The sequence below is a fragment of the Nicotiana tomentosiformis genome, chromosome 10 (assembly GCF_000390325.3).
Source record: "Nicotiana tomentosiformis chromosome 10, ASM39032v3, whole genome shotgun sequence".
Lineage (NCBI taxonomy): Eukaryota > Viridiplantae > Streptophyta > Magnoliopsida > Solanales > Solanaceae > Nicotiana > Nicotiana tomentosiformis.
The window spans coordinates 9,244,501-9,263,316 of NC_090821.1; the positions used below are offsets into that span (position 1 = coordinate 9,244,501).

General features: G+C 36.0%; 1 protein-coding gene across 1 annotated transcript; it reads left to right on the forward strand.

Annotated features, from left to right (window-relative positions):
* Positions 1-17,108: 17,108 nt before the first annotated feature.
* Positions 17,109-18,816, forward strand: LOC104112120 (UDP-glucosyltransferase 29-like). Its single transcript, XM_009621961.4, has one exon. The coding sequence runs from the start codon at positions 17,249-17,251 to the stop codon at positions 18,644-18,646; it is 1,398 nt and encodes a 465-aa protein (XP_009620256.1). The 5' UTR covers positions 17,109-17,248; the 3' UTR covers positions 18,647-18,816.

Genomic DNA, 18,816 nt, shown 5'->3' on the forward strand with positions numbered 1-18,816 from the left:
AGGAAATTAATAGGCGAGAGACTGCTCAAATAGTATAGCTATAGCATGATGTGAACCTAAGCCTACCCGGACAATAACATGAATGTAACTACGTACGAGCTCTCTTCACCTCGCGCGTACGTAGTCCCCACAATAAGTAGCACACATCAATATACAACACATAGGGGTAATTTTCCCCTCACAGGGTTAGACAGGAGACTTACCCGCTCTGAAGTTCTATAACCGGCTCCAACGCCACTCTATCACTTCAAACCGATGCCCGTCACTCCAAAACTAGTCAAACCCATAAAAATATACTCTAATACTCCCAATAAATTAATTTAAACAAATTCCCAACTCCGTTCGAAAATTTGATAAATCAACCCTCGGGCCCACGTGCCCGGATTCCAAAAAGTTTCGAAAATAAAGTTTACCCATAACACCCTGAACGCAAATATACAATTTATTCCAAATTTCATGTCCAATTTCTTGGTCAAAATTCAAAAATATCAATTTTTAGGTTTTTCTTCAAAATTCCAAATTTCTACAAATTTTTATGTCTAAATCCGTATATAATCCAAGTATTTAACTTGCAATAGGTGGGAATCACTTACCTTGACATAGATGATGAAGATGGAGCTCCAAAGTCGCTCCAAGACCGGCTCCCATGGCGGAAATGAAGTGAAAATAGCCCAGTCCGACCCTTCTTCGCGAATGCGACACAGCCCTCGTGTTCGCGAAGCTCAACAACCTCACGACCAGAAATCACTCATAGCGTTCGTGACCCTCTGATCGCGTTCGCGAAGGCCAGCTGCCCTGCCCCCTTCGCGTTCGCATTCCCATCTTCGTGTTCGCGTTGGCTTGTCCGCATTCGTGAAGCCTAAATCTCAGCAGCCTCAAAGTGCTTCTTCGCGAATGCGGGACTCCCTTCGCGTTCGCGAAGGAGGAAGCGAGACAACAACACAACAGTTCCAAAATAATCCAAAATGATCCGAAACCATCCCGAAACACACCCGAGGCCCCCCGGGACCCCGTCCAATCATACAAACTAGTCCCATAACATAACACAGACCTGCTTGATGCCTCAAATCACATCAAACAACATCAAAATCATGAATCACACCCCAATTCAATCTTCATGAACTTTAGGACTTCAAACTTCTACATTCGATGCCGAAACCTATCAAATCACGTCCGATTGACCTCAAATTTTGCACACCATCTACATTCGACATTACGGACCTACTACAACTTTCGGAATCGGAATCCGATCCCAATATCAAAAAGTCCACTCTCGATCAAACTTCTCAAAAACCTTCAAACTTCTAACTTTCGCCAAATGACCCCGAAATGACCTATGGACCTCCAAATCCACTTTCGGACGCGCTTCCAATACCAGAATCACCATACAGAGCTATTCCCATACTCGGAATCCCAAACAGATATTGATAACATTGAAATGCACCTCAACCCAAATTTATGAAATTCTTCCAAAATGTCAACTTCCACAATAGGCGCTGAAACGCTCTCGGGTCATCCAAAACCCGATCCGGACATATGCCCAAGTCCAAAATCATCATACGAACCTGTTGGAACCTTTCAATCCTGATTTCGAGGTCGTTTACTCAAAAATCAAACCTTAGCCAACTCTTCCAACTTAAAGCTTCTGGAATTAGGATTTTCTCTCCAAATCAACTCCGAACTTCCCGGATTTCAATTCTGACCACACGTACAAGTCATAATACCTAAAGTGAAACTACTCAAAACCTCGAACTGCCGAACGACGCGCTATAGCTCAAAACGACCGGTCGGGTCATTACAGAATCAATAAATTTAAATGAGGAATTCATTTAAAATCTTGCCGTTTGATAATTCACGATTGATTGTTTGCATAACTTATCTTAAATCCCACCAGCCAATACAATATTTTTAAATTTGCTTCTATAATAATACCTTCAACATAGCATCGCAATTCGAGAAGAAAGAAGAATCACCGATTATAATAATGAGTTAAAACCAATGAATTATTAAAATCAAAGTATGGAGAGTTTCTATACAATAAAAGAGGTAAATTATTCTAAGATCTCGAAACAAATACAAAATTAGTTCACGAATTAAATTGAAATATTACCAAAGATATGAAACGTTTTTGCCCCAACCATCAGTGAGAAACCTGAAAGAAACACTGACAATTATCTCAACTCAAATGCAAAATTAATTCACGAATTAAATTATTGAAAAAAAATATTCACGAATCAAATTGTTGAAAATAAAATTGAAAGATTACCCAAGATACGAAAATCTTATGCCAACCATTAGCAAGAAACTTGAAGTTGTCGAAAGCACTGACCGTAATTTAAATTTCTACTGAAATAAACTTTGTAGTATTGGCATTGAAACACCTAAAAACTTTTAAAACCTAGATGCTAGATCCAACAACCAAAAACTAAGTGAGAAAAAGAAGAAGAAAGCAGAAGTGTCATGCAATACCAAATTCAAAATATAAAAGAGAAATCAAAAACCAAAATTAGCACAAAGCAATAAAAGAGATTTAATGAATATTGGTTGACTTCAGCAATCATAAAAACCTATCTCAATAATGATATGGGCAAACTAAAAAGATCAGAAAAGAGAATCCAAGATAAAAGTTTTTCAAGTTAGGCGATGAACCATGAACAACGATTTCACCACAAATCAAAAGACCAGAAAATAGACTCTTAAAACAATGATGATAATAAATATAACTAATGTTCAAGTGAATACAAATACCAATATTAATTGGTGAATCCTAAACCATACGTTTTTTTAGAGCCTACGGCAATTTATTTAGGTCAAAGGAGCCTAAACCAAAAAACAAAACAAAAAAAGAAACTACATAATTAATTGGTAGAAGAATCCTAAAATATAAAGTGAATCCTAAAACCTAAATATAGAAAACCCGTGTCCAACAAAAAAAGGGGTAAAAAATACAATTACAATTTTATCCAACGTAGCATATAATTATGAAGGGTAAAAAAGACGAACGACATTTTAATAGGGCTTTCGTGCTTTTAATATAGTACTAGTCCTAGAGTACGCACGTTGCGCGTGTAACCCAACTCAATGAGTATAGAATTTATAGAAATTACATAGATCTTATTTGAAAAAATGGATCTGAATTACATAAGAATTGAAGAATAAGTCCGAGTCCTTAAAATTATAGATGTTGATAATTCTCAAAATGGAGAGAATATACATGTTGATCATCGTTGTTATTTCATTTGGCTAAATAGTGGCGACCAACTATTTTCTTTCGCTAAATAATTTGATCTCTGTTTATCATGTTATAGCTATTCGACAAATAAATTTATTGTCAACTGGACAACTAATGAAGCTTTACGATTATAATTACGTATTTCAATGTTATTGATTCCCAATGTAGAAAGGTTCATAGGAAGGAGGATTGCTTGAACTGGAGTTGAACTTAAAATGATTCGATACATATGATGTGTAGATAATCAATTAGATTTAGTTAGTTAAATTGTATTATATTTAAATTATGAGATACAAACACATCATCTGATGTATCTCTTTTAATATATTTTTTAAGGATGACGTATTTAGTGTATGTTCCTTTTTGCCTTTTTGATTGTCTCTTGTTAATAAAACTTTCTTTTATCACATTGATATTCTTTTTGATAGTGCAACATATAGATGTCTACCTTGGATGGACGTGCAACAAATACAATCCAACTTTGAGAATTTATTGGCTTTATACATATACAATTTTGAATGATTTAATTTGCTATAACGTAATAAAATTACCTATATTCGTTTAAACAACCTAAGATTCTTCATAATGTCATGCATATAAAATATAATTACACTTAAATTTATTGATACTAATACTAATCTAAAGAAAGAACGAACGAAGATATTCAGCATTAGGTATTTGACATATCTAAAATTCCTAATGTTAAATTACATCAACAACAAAATTAGTGAAGAAAACAAAAGGGTCGGTGGTCTAATTAATTAAATAAAATAAAATGGCATAAGCAGGAAGAAGCAATTTATAAGTTATATATACACGGGAATCTAAAGAATCCTAAAACTAAAGGAACCAAAAACAAAAAAAAAATCCCCAGAATCCTAAAACTAAAGGAAACAAAAGCCAAAGAAAAAGAAAAACAAACAGTAACAGCTTGTTTGGATGGTTGTTAGATCTCGTTTCATAATGTAACATATTGTATTGTACTGTTTGATAAATAAAATATTTAGATAGATTGTATTGTTTGACGTCGTTTCATGATGTTTCGTACATAAAATATGAGGAATAAACTTGCAACATTACTAAGAAAAAATAGGATGTCAAGACCCAAAATCTCACCACAAGCGTCGTGATGACACTTAGTTTCTAAGACTAGGTAAGCCGATTACATTTATATTTCGAGCCTTTTTTTTTGAAACATATAATTTAATACAAGTGTCGAAACCAAAAGCGGAAAACAAATATAACCACTTCCCAAGACTGGTAATACTGAGTCACGAGCTCTAACTGAATACATGCAATGATCTTAAGGATCGAATATACAATACTGTTTGAATAAGTGTTGACAGTACAATAAAATGAAAAGACTCCAAGGGACTGCGACGACCAAGCATTCATACCTTGAATCCTTGCGATCACACTCTATTCTTTGTCCGAATTCGATATCTCCAATACATGGCTCTGCAAAAAAATATGCAAAAGTATAGTATGAGTACACCACAGTCGGTACCCAGTAAGTATCAAGACTAACCTTGGTGAAGTAGTGACGAGGTACAGTCAAGACACTCACTAGTCTAATAACCTATGTAATATTGCAGTATACAAAAATAATAAAAAATAAATAGTAGTGATGGCAATGAGGATCAATCAGGGATATGAATAACAAGGCAACAAGAACACCAGAAATATTGCTCAAATGAATAAGGAACATAAGTACAACCAATTAATCTAAGTTCTTCAAATATGTATCTTTCGAATATAAATCTTTCAAATAAATATCTTTTGAATATAATTCTTTCAAATAAATATCTTTTGAATATAATTCTTTCAAATAAATACCTTTCGAATATAATTCCTTCAAATAAAAGTCACTCTTTGACACCTCATTTCATAATCATAAACCACAAGTCTCAACCCACTTTTATATTTTCACGGCACCTCGTGCCCATATTTCTATCATAACCACATGGACAACTCACGTGCCAAGAATAAAAATCATTGTATTTTTCCGGTACCTCGTGCCCATATTTCATATCACATATGCACGGACAGTTCACGTGCCAATAACATAATCATTATATTTTCTCGACACCTCGTTCCCATATTTCATATCACATCTGCATGGACAGTTCATGTGTCAATAATATAATCCGACCGGCAATAGCTACAAGCTCATAATTTAAACATAGATCACACTATTATCAAGTTTACCGAAACAACAAGGCAAGTTGCACAAGATATAAAAATAAACACAAGGAAAAATCATAACATCACATAAAAATTACTAACACAATAACCCCACATAATCATATAAAAATCACCAACACAATAATCCCACCTCATCACATATCATCCCAGACAATAGCCACCCTTATCTCTCCTATAAACACCTGTATCACTCCATATAATAGCCACCCTTATCCCTCCACCCTGACAATATCAATAGTCACCCTTATCTCTTCTATATCCATCCTTATCTCTCCTATAGCCATTCTTATCTCTTCTTATGATAACCTCCCTTATCGCCCTGTATATTAGTCTCCCTTATCTCTCCTCCCAGATAATACCCCAACACACATAACAATAGTGAAATGCCACCCTTATGTCCACATATTATCAACAGTGGAATGCCACCCTTATGTCCGCATAATAATAACTCAAATCACACAACAATTTACATGAAATATTATCACAACAACACAACACAACCAATTCATATCACAAATTACCCATAGTCCACAACCATTTTCAAAGATACAACGAAATAAATTAATTTCACAGTAAATAGCCCAAGGCTCCATACAACGTATATAAAATCTCAAAAATAACAACAATGATGAAAAAATAACTCAGCATAGGACAAATCCTTCTTTAATCCAAATTTTAGATAAATATATTAATGCCTCTTTTTTTAAAATTTATTTAATTAATTATTTGCAGAGAAAAAAATCATAATGTAATTATTTTCAGGAAATGTCAACTCAACAAAAACATGAAATTCACATAAAAATCGAAGTAGCAATCACACCAAATTATCATATAAAACAAATATGACAAACAAAGAATGAGGCATGACAAATAAGTATTAATAAGTGGTAACAACTTTCAATTTAATACATATAAATGCTTAAGATTTTAAACCAATAAAATTTACACATATAAGCCCAAGTACGTACTCGTCACCTCACATACACGACTTTCACATTACACAAATGGCACATACGACTCAATGCCTAAGGGGTAATTCCCCCACTCAAGGTTAGGTAAGATACTTACCTTTTTGAAGTTAGGCCCGATATTTCAAAATAGCCTTCTTGCGTGAAATGACCTCCGGACGGCTCAAATCTAGCCTAATTAATTGCATATCTTCATTAAAATTCATCGAAAATAATTCAGGATAATATAACATCGACTTAAAATTTTACATTAAAATGTCAACCCGAAAGTCAATGCGGGGCTCGCATCTCGGAACCCGACAGAATTTTTGCAAAATCTGAACACCCACTCCGATACGAGTACAACTACACCAATTTTACCAAATTCCGACATCAACTCGACCTCCAACTCTTCATTTTTTGTTTTTGAAAGATTTTACAAAATTCCCAATTTCTTCTATTAAATTTGCAAATAAATGATGAATATAACTATGGAATCATGAAATATGATCACTTTCAGATATAGAACACTTACCCAAGTCAGAGCCGTGAAGAACTCCTCCAAAATCGCCCAAAACCAAATTTTCAAACCCCAAAACGAAATGAAGAAAATGACCAATTTCGACCCCTTAACATTCTGCCCAGATATTTACTTTTCGCGATCGCAAATCACAACTTTTCTCAGCTCAAAATTTGCTCTTCGCAATGGCAAAAAATGATTCGTGATCGCAAAGAACAAGCTACCCAGCTCTTCCAGACAACCTCTAGTATAATAGTCATAACCTTTTGTACATAACTCCAAATTCTAAAAGGTATTATTTTATGAAAATTAGACACAATGGGCTACAACTTTCATATTTGGATCATCTCCAAATTCCTTATATATTGCAAGATATGAGCTTCCAAAATCAAATCAATGCAGAAGAAATTTTCTCTACGCGATCGCGAAAAGCCTTCTGCTATCACGATTCGCAGGCCAATATATCCCATTTTACTCTTTGCGATAATGGCCAATTCCCCGCGATCGCAATGCACACTGTTGTAGCTAAAAAGCAACAACTAAAAAAGGCCTAGAAATGGTCCGAAATCACTCCGAAACTCATCCGAGCCACTCGGGACCCCGTTAGAATTTACCAACAAGTCTCATAACATAATACAGACTTACTCGAGGCCTCAAATCACACATAACAATATCAAAACTACCTCGATCCTACGAATCGCAAGCCTATGAGCTTCCAAATTCTGAAATCGATGCCGATTTATATCAAAGCAACTCCGATTGACTTCAAATTTTGCACGCAAGTCATAAATGACATTACAGACCTATTCCAACTTCCGAAATTGGATTCCGACCCCGATATCGATAAAGTCAACTCCCGGTCAAACTTCTAAATTCTATTTTCCAACTTTTGCCAATTTACGTCGAAACAACCTATGGACCTACAAATCAATATCCGGTCGCGCTCCTAAGTCTAAAATCATCATATAGAGCTATTAGAATTATCAAAACTCTATTCCGGAGTCGTTTACACAAAAGTCAAACTCCGGTCAACTTTTTTGGCTTAAGCTTTAGAAACATGAGTTGTTCTTTTAAATTGATCCCGAATCATCCGAAAACCAAACTCGACCTTGTACGCAAGTCATAGCACATATTACGAAGTTGCTCGAGAACTTAAGCCACCGAATGAGACGCTAATTCTTAAAATGACAAGTTGGGTCGTTACATTCTCCCCCTCTTAAACATACGTTCATCCTCGAACATGCCAAGAATTATTCCGAGGACTTAAATTTACTGAGTGTATTTACTATACATATATTCGCGGGTGATCCTACGTCACTGCAATCGACATAAGTCCGGCAACACCATCTCAGTTAAAGACTATTTCTTTTATCCACACTTATAAACTTTAAAACCAATTTTTCTTACATTCCAAACATTTTCAAAAGGTCCGATTTTCATATTAACACACGGTATTAGTCTCAACCGGCTGTAGCAACTCGTGCCTACACTCGCACACATCATACGTATGCCCATAACCACATCTCTGATCATAATAGCTGTTCATAATCAATTACAACATCGCAATTAACCTCATGTTAAGTAAAATCTCTTTTCAAACCTTCACCTTACTAACAATGAGACACAAGTCATGAAGACCTCATAATTATTTACCCGAATTAACGAGTTACATTTAAAACTACCTGGGCACTCACCTTGTAGGCTAAAACTCAATAATTTTAACACGAATATGGCTAAATATGCACACAAAAAAACACATACAAAAATTATCAAATAAGCCTAACATGCATGACTCCCCATTAGTACCATAGTACAAATTTAATTTCACAAAGGGAGAATTTAAAACAGATGAATTTAACCATAAGGATCTCATCCTGATATAACTTCCACCGCGACACATGGCCCGGTTCAAACATATCAAAATCACATGAAAACGTGAGGATCCCATACTCTACTCTGAATCACAAGTATTATGCACATTGTGCTAACTGAAACTTTCTATTTCTTTTCTTTCTTCTTTTTAATAAATTCCGTGAAATAATTTCACAAAACATAATAAACCCCCATACCGGTAAGGCATATATTCATAAAATTGTAATCAATTATCCCGAAATTACATCAAAACCTACTGTAGTGAGTAACAAAAAGTCACTTTTAGCCTCGCATCTCTCATTAGTGACTAAAATAGAATGATAGACGTGGCTATTGCCATAGAATCTCCCAACAGGGGTAAACACATAAGTAGGTTACAGAATTACGAAGCTCACCCATAAATGGAGCATAATAGGAGGACTTGCCTCGATACTTAGAACCGAATCAAATTAAGAAAAAAAATTCCTTTATAATAAATCAGGATCGTACATGTAACGACACCACCTGGTGTAGCGGCCTCAGCCATACCATAGCAATTATATCAACGGGCTGGGCCTCTCCCTCTAGGTTGTCCTCTACCCACAGTAACTGGAATAAAGCCTGTAGCTTGAGTGTTCTGATTAAATCCACCTCTCCCAAGTCTGTGACAATCTCTCATGATGTACCTAGTATCACCACACTCATAATAATCCCTCTATGGGTGCGACTACTCATATTGAGTCTGTGCCAGATAACTGGAATAACCACTGTAAGAACCCCATGTCGGTAGTGCACTAAAAGTATTAACATGAGCACTACGAGTACTCTGAATTGTGGACTGGGCTGACCGACTACCCGAGCCTCCTCCATGATAAGTGCTAGATACAGAGTAGAATCCACTGAATCCTCCAGAATTTAGAGACCTCTTGGCCTCCTTAGATTCACTTTCCTCATTCCTAACACGTTCTAACATTCTGAAAATCTCTACTACTTACTGAAATGGAGTATCAGACTGTAATTCTTGAGCCATGCATAGTTTAAGATCATAATCGAGCCCCTCAATGAATCTGCGGACTCGCTCTCTGACTGTAGGAACCAAAACAGGTGCATGACGGGCTAACTCACTGAACCTGATGGCATATTCTGACACCATCATGGTGCCCTGACACAACCGTTCAAACTCTATGCACCACGCATCCCGGAGAGTCTGGAGAACAAACTCTTTCAAAAATATCTCGAAAAATTAAGCCCAAGTTGGTGGTGTTGCATCGGCTGGTCTACTCTCTTCATAAGCTTTCCACCATTGATACGCTGCTCCTGACAACTGAAATGTAGTAAAGACGACTTTGCTCACTTCCACAATACCCATGGTGTGGAGAATACAGTGACACTTTTCTAGAAATCCCTGGACATCCTCGGTAGCTGTGCCATTGAAGGTAGGTGGACGATACCTCTTAAATCTCTCAAGTCTCTTTTGTTCTTCTTCTGATGCCTCTGGCCTGACCTTTGGCTGAACCAGAATAACAGGTTGTACCGGTACTATACCTGAAATCTGACCAATGTGAACCTGCTTCTATGGAGTACGAGCGGTAGGAGTCTGAACTCCTCCCCCAATCTGTGAAATATTTGGTGAAACGGAGATCAATCCCGCCTGAGTTAATATATCAAACATGTTCAGGAACTGTGCTAAGGTCTCCTGAAGTCCGGGAGTAACAACAAGTGCTTCTGGTACTTGTCCCCTAACCGGAGCTACTAGCGGCTCCTCATTTGCTGCTCTGACAGATGCTCTAGTTGTGACACGTGCCCTTCCTCGGCCTATACCTCGGCCTCGGCCCCGGCCTCTTGCGGCCCTAGCAGAATGCATGGGTGTCTTCTCAGCTGACCCGACAATAGGTGTCCTCACCATCTATGAGAGAATAGAGATACAAAGGCTCAAACTCCAAAATCAACAAATTTCGCACGACAGGAATGAAAGAAGTGGAAATTTCCTAACAGTTCTATAGCCTATCGAAGATAAGTACAGACGTCTCCGTACCGATCCGCAAGACTCTACTAGACTCGTTCATGACTCGTAGAACCTATGAACCTAGATCTCTGATACCAACTTGTCAAGACCCAAAATCCCACCACAGGCGTCGTGATGGCACTTAGTCTCTAAGACTAGGTAATCCGATTATAATTACATTTTGAGCTATATTTTTTTTGAAATATATAATTTAATACAAGAGTCGAAACCAAAAGTGGAAAACAAATATAACCACCTCCCAAGACTAATAATACTGAGCCACAAATTCTAACTGAACACATGCAATGATCTCAAGGATCGAATATACAATACTATTCGAATAAGAGTTGACAGTACAATAAGATGGAAAGACTCCAGGGGCTACGACGACCAAGCAGCCCTATCTTGAATCCTTGCGATCACACTCTAATCTCTGTCCGAATTCGATATTTCCAATACATGGCTCTGCAAAAAATATACAGAAGTGTAGTATGAGTATAACACAGTCAGTACCCAGTAAGTATCAAGACTAACCTCGGTGGAGTAGTGACGAGGTACAATCAAGACACTTACTAGTCTAATAACCTGTGCAATATTGCAGTATACAAAAATAATAAAAAACAAATAGCAGTGATGGCAAGGAGGATCAATCAGAGATATGAACAACAAGGCAACAAGAACACTATAAATATTTCTCAAACGAATAAGGAACACAAGTACAACCAATTAATCTAAGTTCTTCAAATATACGTCTTTCAAATATAAGTTTTTCAAATAAAAATCTTTCGAATATAAATCTTTCATTTAAAATCTTTCGAATATAAATTTTTAAAATAAATATCTTTAGAATATAATTCTTTCAGATAAATATCTTTTGAATATAATTCTTTCAAATAAATATCTTTCGAATATAATTCCTTCAAATAAAAGTCACTCTCTCGCACCTCATTTCATAATCATAATCCACAGGTCTCAGCCCACTTTTATATTTTCACGGCACCTCGTGCCCATATTTCTATCATAACTACACGGACAACTCACGTGCCAAGAATAAAAATTATTATATTTCCTTGGCACCTCGTTCTCACATTCTATATCACATCTGCACGGACAGTTCACGTGCCAATAACATTATCGTTATATTTTTCCGGCACCTCGTGCCCACCTTTCATATCACATATGCACGGACAGTTCACGTGCAATAACATAATCCGTCCGGTAATAGCCACATGCTCATAGTTTCAATATAGATCCGACTATTATCAAGTTTACCGAAACAACAAGGCAAGTTGCACAAGATATAAAGATAAATACAAGGAAAAATCAGAACATCACATGAAAATTACTAACGCAATAATCCCACATCATCATATAAATATCACCAACACAATAACCCCACCTCATCACATATCATCCCAGACAATAGCCACCATTATCTCTCCTATAGACACACGTATCACTCCATATAATAGCCACCCTTATCCCTCCACCTTGACAGTATCAATAGCCACCATTATCTCTCCTATAGCCATCCTTATCTCTCCGTATATTAGCCTCCCTTATCTCTCCTCCCAGACAATACCCCAACACACATAACAATATTGAACTGCCATCCTTATGTCCGCATATTATCAATAGTGGAATGCCACCCTTATGTTTGCATAATAATAACACAAATCACACAATAATTTACACGGAATATTATCACAACAATACAACACAACAAATTCATATCACAAATTACCCATAGGCCACAACCATTTTCAAAGATACAACGAAATAAATTAATTTCACAGTAAATAGCCCAAGGTTCCACACAACGTATATAAAATCTGAAAAACAACAACAATGATGGAAAAGTAACTCAGCATAGGACAACGCCTACTTTAATCCAAATTTTAGATAAATATATTAATGCCTCTTTTTTTAAAATTTATTTAATTAATTATTTTGCAGAGAAAAAATTCATAATGTAATTATTTTCAGGAAATGTCAACTCAACAAAAATACGGAATTCACATAAAATCAAAGTAGCAATCACACCAAATTATCATATAAAATAAATTCGACAAACAAAGAATGGGGCATGACAAATAAGGATTAATAAGTGCCAACAATTTTTAATTTAATACATAAAAATGCCTAAGACTCTAACCAATAAAATTTGCACATATAAGCCCGAGTACGTACTCGTCACCTCGCGTACACATCTTTCACATTACACAAATGGCATATACGACTCAATGCCTAAGGGGTAATTCCCCCACTCAAAGTTAGGCATGATACTTACCTTTTTGAAGTTAGGCCGATATTCCAAAATAGCTTTCTTGCGTGAAAGGACCTCCGGACGGCTCAAATCTAGACAAATTAATTGCATATCTTCATTAAAATTCATCAAAAATAATTTCGGATAATATAACGTCGACTTAAAATTTTACATTAAAAAGTCAACCTGAAAGTCAATGCAGGGCCCGCATCTCAAAACTCGAAAAAAGTTTCATGAAATCCGAACACCTACTCCGATACGAGTTCAACCATACCAATTTTACCAAATTCCGATATCAACTCGACCTCCAACTCTTCATTTTTTTTATTTTTGAAAGAATTTGCAAAAATTCCAATTTCTTCCATTAAATTCACAAATAAATTATGAATATAACCATAAAATCATGAAATACAATCACTTTCAGATATAGAACACTTACCCAAGTCAAATTCGTGAAGAACTCCTCCAAAATCGCACAAAACTCAAGCTTCAAACCCCAAAACAAAATGAAGAATATGACCAATTTCGAACCCTTAACATTCTGCCCAGATATTTACTCTTCGCGATCGCGAAGCACAACTTTTCTCAGCTCAAAATTTGCCCTTCGCAATCGCGAAAAATGATTCACGATCGCGAAGAACAAGCTACCCATCTTTTCCCGACAACCTCTAGTGTAATAGTCATAACATTTTGTACAAAACTCCAAATGACAAACGGTTTAATTTTCTAAATACTAAACACCAAGGGATATAACTTTTATATTTTGATCATCATCCAATTCCTTATATATTGTGAGATATATGCTTCCAAAGTCAGCCATGTGTAGCAGAAATATCTTATTCGCGATTTCCAAACTCTTTCCAAACAGCCTGTAGTTTATCAACTATAACTCGTTTTAAAGAACACCAAATTCCAAAAAGTTTGATTTTCTGAAAACTAGACACAATGTACTACAACTTTCATTTTTGGATTATCTCCAAATTCTTTATAGATTACAAGATATAAGCTTCCAAACTTGAGTCAATGCAGCAGAATTTTTCTCTACGTGATTGCGAAAAGCCTTCCGCGATCGCGATTCACAGGCCAATATTTCCCCTTTTACTCTTCGTGATCACGGCCAATTCCCCGCGATCGCAATGCACACTGTTTTAACCAAACATCAATAACTAAAAAAGGCCTAGAAATTGTCCGAAACCACTCCGAAACTCACCCGAGCCACACGGGACCACGGTCGAATATACCAACAAGTCTCATAACATAATGCAGACTTACTCGAGGCCTCAAATCACACATAACAACATCAAAACTACCTCGATCCTATGAATCACAACCCAAAATCAAGCCTATAAACTATGAACTTCCAAATTCCAAAATCGATGCCGATTTATATCAAAATAACTCTGATTGACTTCAAATTTTGCACGCAGGTCATAAAATGACATTACAAACTTATTTAAACTTCCGGAATCGGATTCCGACCCTGATATCGATTAAGTCAACTCTCAGTCAAACTTCTAAATTTTATTTTTCAACTTTCGCTAATTTACGTCGAAACGACCTACAGACCTCCAAATCAACATCCGGTCACCCTCCTAAGTCTAAAATCATTACACGGAGCTATCCGAATCATCAAAACTCTATTCTGGAGTCGTTTACATAAAAGTCAAACTCCAGTCAACTCTTTTCGCTTAAGCTTTAGAAACAAGAGTTATTCTTTCAAATTGATCCCGAATCATCCGAAACCAAACTCGACCTTGTACACAAGTCATAGCACATATTACGAAGTTACTCGAGACCTTAAGCCACCGAACGAGACGCTAATTCTTAAAACAATAAGTCGAGTCGTTACATAGGATACGAAGTAGAATTATTATATAAAAAAATAGGATAAAGGATAAAATATGATTATTTAATAATAAAGAATGGCAAAATGAAAGAAAAAAGCAAGGTAACGACGCCACCACACCTAATCTGTTTACATAAAGTAGCACTTTTCGTTGTTACGTAACGATGGATTTAACAATACGATACAGTAAAATTGAAGTAACAATCAAAACCAATATCGTATTTAAAGTAACAATACGATACAAAACAATAGGTAACAACCATCCAAACAAGCTGTAAGGCAAGATTCCCAAACAATGTAAATTCTAAAGAATTCTATACCTAAAAGGAAGCACACGACAGTTTTTGATTTTACCCAAAAAAAAATTAATGATTACAATTATAAGTATATCCAACATATAATGTACTTACAAAGGGTAGAAAAGACGAACGATATTTCGATAGGGCCTTCATGCTTTTAATATAGTATAGATATAGATAGATTGTAGATATAGATTATATCCATAACTGCAGCACCAGGCTTGATCCAACTGCACTACAATTAATTCTCACTCAAGCATAGCTTCTTTCGCTGAAATTTCTTCTTTTGCATATATTTTGGTTTTCCAAGTGACCAAGGTGGACAAGTCAGTGCCATCCTTCTCATCTTTACATGGTTTGGCAATTGCAGTCGCATTTCCTATCACCTATATACACAATGGTTTGGCAATGGAGGGACAAACCGCTTTCGTATATTTTTCTTGGTGCGCAAACTCTGATGACCTTGTCCCATTCCTGAAGTAGCCATGGCAAATTTCCAAATCATAGCTAATACAACTTCAAGTCGTGTGCGCACCTGTACATCATCTCTAACGGCCTTAGCACTTGTGCCTTATGCCAAGTGAATAAAGTAGTAATACAGTACATATTTAGCAATACATGTAATAAGTTGAAACATACCCTTGAATTATTGAAATGCTCCAAATATATTCCTAAGCAACTAAAAAGGTTTAAATATATATACCCTTTCCGCCGTTAGTACGGGGACATATTTGGACCTTTTTAATTGTTCAAAAGTATATTTGAACAGAAAGATACGAGTATTTAGGGCTCAATAGGTGAATGAAAGGTATTTTTAGACCTTGTCCAATATTTGGCCTTTCCAGTATTGTAAAACAAACAAGGGATCCTCTAAGTCAACACCGTAGATCTCTAAGATTAACTGGAGAGATCTACTTTCATTAAAATATCATTGGGCTCTGCTCCTTGCAACTTCCCATCGATCGTGCGTCGTGATTGCTTAGCATGATCGTTATATAAAAAATTGTCATAATAATTGAACTTTGACAATGTAATAATTATACAGATTACAAGAATCAATAAATGACTAATTCTTTTTTTTTTTGGCCAATTAGTAATATAACTACACCATGTGCATCTTATTTATGTTACATGATAAAATCAGGGAGAATTATTTTTAGGAGTAATACATACGTGACGTTAATTGGCATATTCAACGGTCTTGGCCAAATGCTTAATTGAGCATATGCTATCATATAAATATTCACAAATAATTATATGAAAATATCTTTATATTATCAGTATATATAACTTAAATTCATTTCAATGCTACTATTTTTAAGTTAGACGGTATCCCCCACCCACATGTTCTATATATCCTACTTGCTTTTCTTTCCATAATATACTTTGGTTAGCTAACATAGCCAAAGTTTCAAGTAAGAAAACTGATTCCAACTTGAATCTCACTTATAAATCCTAACATAAACGGGGATCAATATTCTTAAAGGCTTAATATATCAGGTAGAAAAGGTAAGACATAAACCTTCCACATTATACTGTTTATTTAAACATAATAAAAAGTAGTACGAAAAGTAACAAATTTATAAACAGGGTCAAACTAGGTAAAACTTAAAAATATGGGCCTACTTTGGCAATGAAATTGAGTCACCTGTAATTTTCCGTAGTTGTTTCTTCTAAAATTATGTATGTTCATTCATGATGTGGTCAAATTTAGCGAGTTATTTTCTTTTTGGAAGTTGGCTAGTCAGGCTAGTCGATAGTAAAAGGTCATTACCCATAATTACTGTGAAAGCTCGTAGGCTCCTTGTTTTGTTGAAACTTCACCTTGACGTTGAAAAAATAAAGAATTACTTGACGTTTGGCTATTGGAGAAAAATGAAGAGCCTTCAAAAGGGCAAGTCCGTTGGCCTATAAATAGATTCCTTCTCACCCAAAAAAGAGAAGTGAAGACTTCTCTTCATCTTCTCCAACAATCTGTTAGTATATATTCCTCTTTGCCTAACATTCTAGGGAGGGATTTTCATCTGTTCAAACGACATATCACACAAACTTGCACAACCAAGTAAACTTTGATTTAATGGAGGGGAAAAAACAGGTTGATGAACCTCAAAAAATTCTGATGGTTCCATGGTTAGCACACGGCCATGCAACTCCATTTTTTGAACTTGCCAAAAAGCTCTCGAAAGCCAACTTCCACATCTATCTTTGTTCCACTTCTGCCGTCCTTAGTTTCCTCAAGCAAAGCCAAGAAAAATACTTCTCAGATATTTCAAGTGCTAATATCGAACTCATAGAACTTCACTTGCCATCTATGCCCCAACTTCCTTCACATTACCAGAGCACCAAAGGCCTTCCTAACCATCTCTATCCACTTCTTTTGAATGCCTTTCAAATGGCTGGCCAAAGCTTTTCCAACATAGTCGACAATGTTAACCCTGATTTGATCATAGAAGATTTTCTTCAGGCATGGGCTCCAGATATTGCTCTATCAAAAAATATTCCTATTGTTAATTTCACAGTTTCTAGTGCAGCATCCTATTCTTTTATGTATCATCTTTATCTGCATGATGGTGCTACTGATGATTACCCTTTCCCAGAAATATGTCTCTCTAACAATGAGATAGAGATAGGACTGGTTTCAGGGACTACTACTAGATCTATAACTGCACTTTTGGAAAGAATCCTCGTCTATAGCGCGCGCAAAAAGTCTAATGACATCATTTTGATCAACAATTGGAAGGAAACTGAGGCTAAATATATGCAGTATCTGTCCTCTATAACCAATAAGAAGATTTTAAGTGTTGGTCCACTCATAGGGCAAACTGATGAAAGCACTCAGGATGATCAGGATTCCGACATCATAGAATGGCTCGACAAGAGAGATCCATTTTCAACTGTCTATGCAGTATTTGGAAGTGAAAACGTCTGGTCAAAGGAAAATATTCAAGAGATTGCTCATGGAATTGAGCTAAGCAATGTAAACTTTTTATGGGTACTTAGGTTTCCAGGGAGCGAAGTCGAACAAGTTTTACCAGAGGGATTTCTGAATAGAGTTAAGGAGAGAGGGATGGTTGTTTCAAGATGGGTACCTCATGCCAAAATTATGAGGCACACAAGCATTGGCGGATTCTTGAATCATTGTGGTTGGAATTCTACAGTTGAATGTATACATTTTGGGGTTCCGCTTATAGCCATGCCATTTAATATGGATCAGTTTATAACTGCAAATTATGCAGTTGAGCTTGGCATGGCATTGAAGGTTCAGAGAGATGAAAAAGGAAGGCTGAAAAGAGAGGAGATAGCAAAAGCCATAAGAAATGTAATAATGGAGAAGAAGATAGGAGAAGAACTGAGGGAGAAATCAAAGGAATTGAGTGAGAAAATCAGAATAGAGGAAGAAAAAGAGATTGACCAAGCGGCTGTGGAGGAACTTCGGAACCTTTGTTTGATGAATAAGAAAGAGAAAAGTTTTTAAGTAGTATCTGTTCATTCAATGATGTCAAATTTGTTACTCCTTCTTGTCTCTTGCAAAATTATCCAACAAATTCATAAATTGCTCAATTTGTATCTGAAAGAGGCCACGGTTTGGTCCTCTTCTTCTTAATTGTATCATTTTTTGGTTTATATGATATGGTTTTAGCATCA

Bases quoted from the DNA above. Each gene is read 5' to 3' on its own strand.
- LOC104112120 (XM_009621961.4), top strand. From the start codon at position 17,249: ATGGAGGGGAAAAAACAGGTTGATGAACCTCAAAAAATTCTGATGGTT.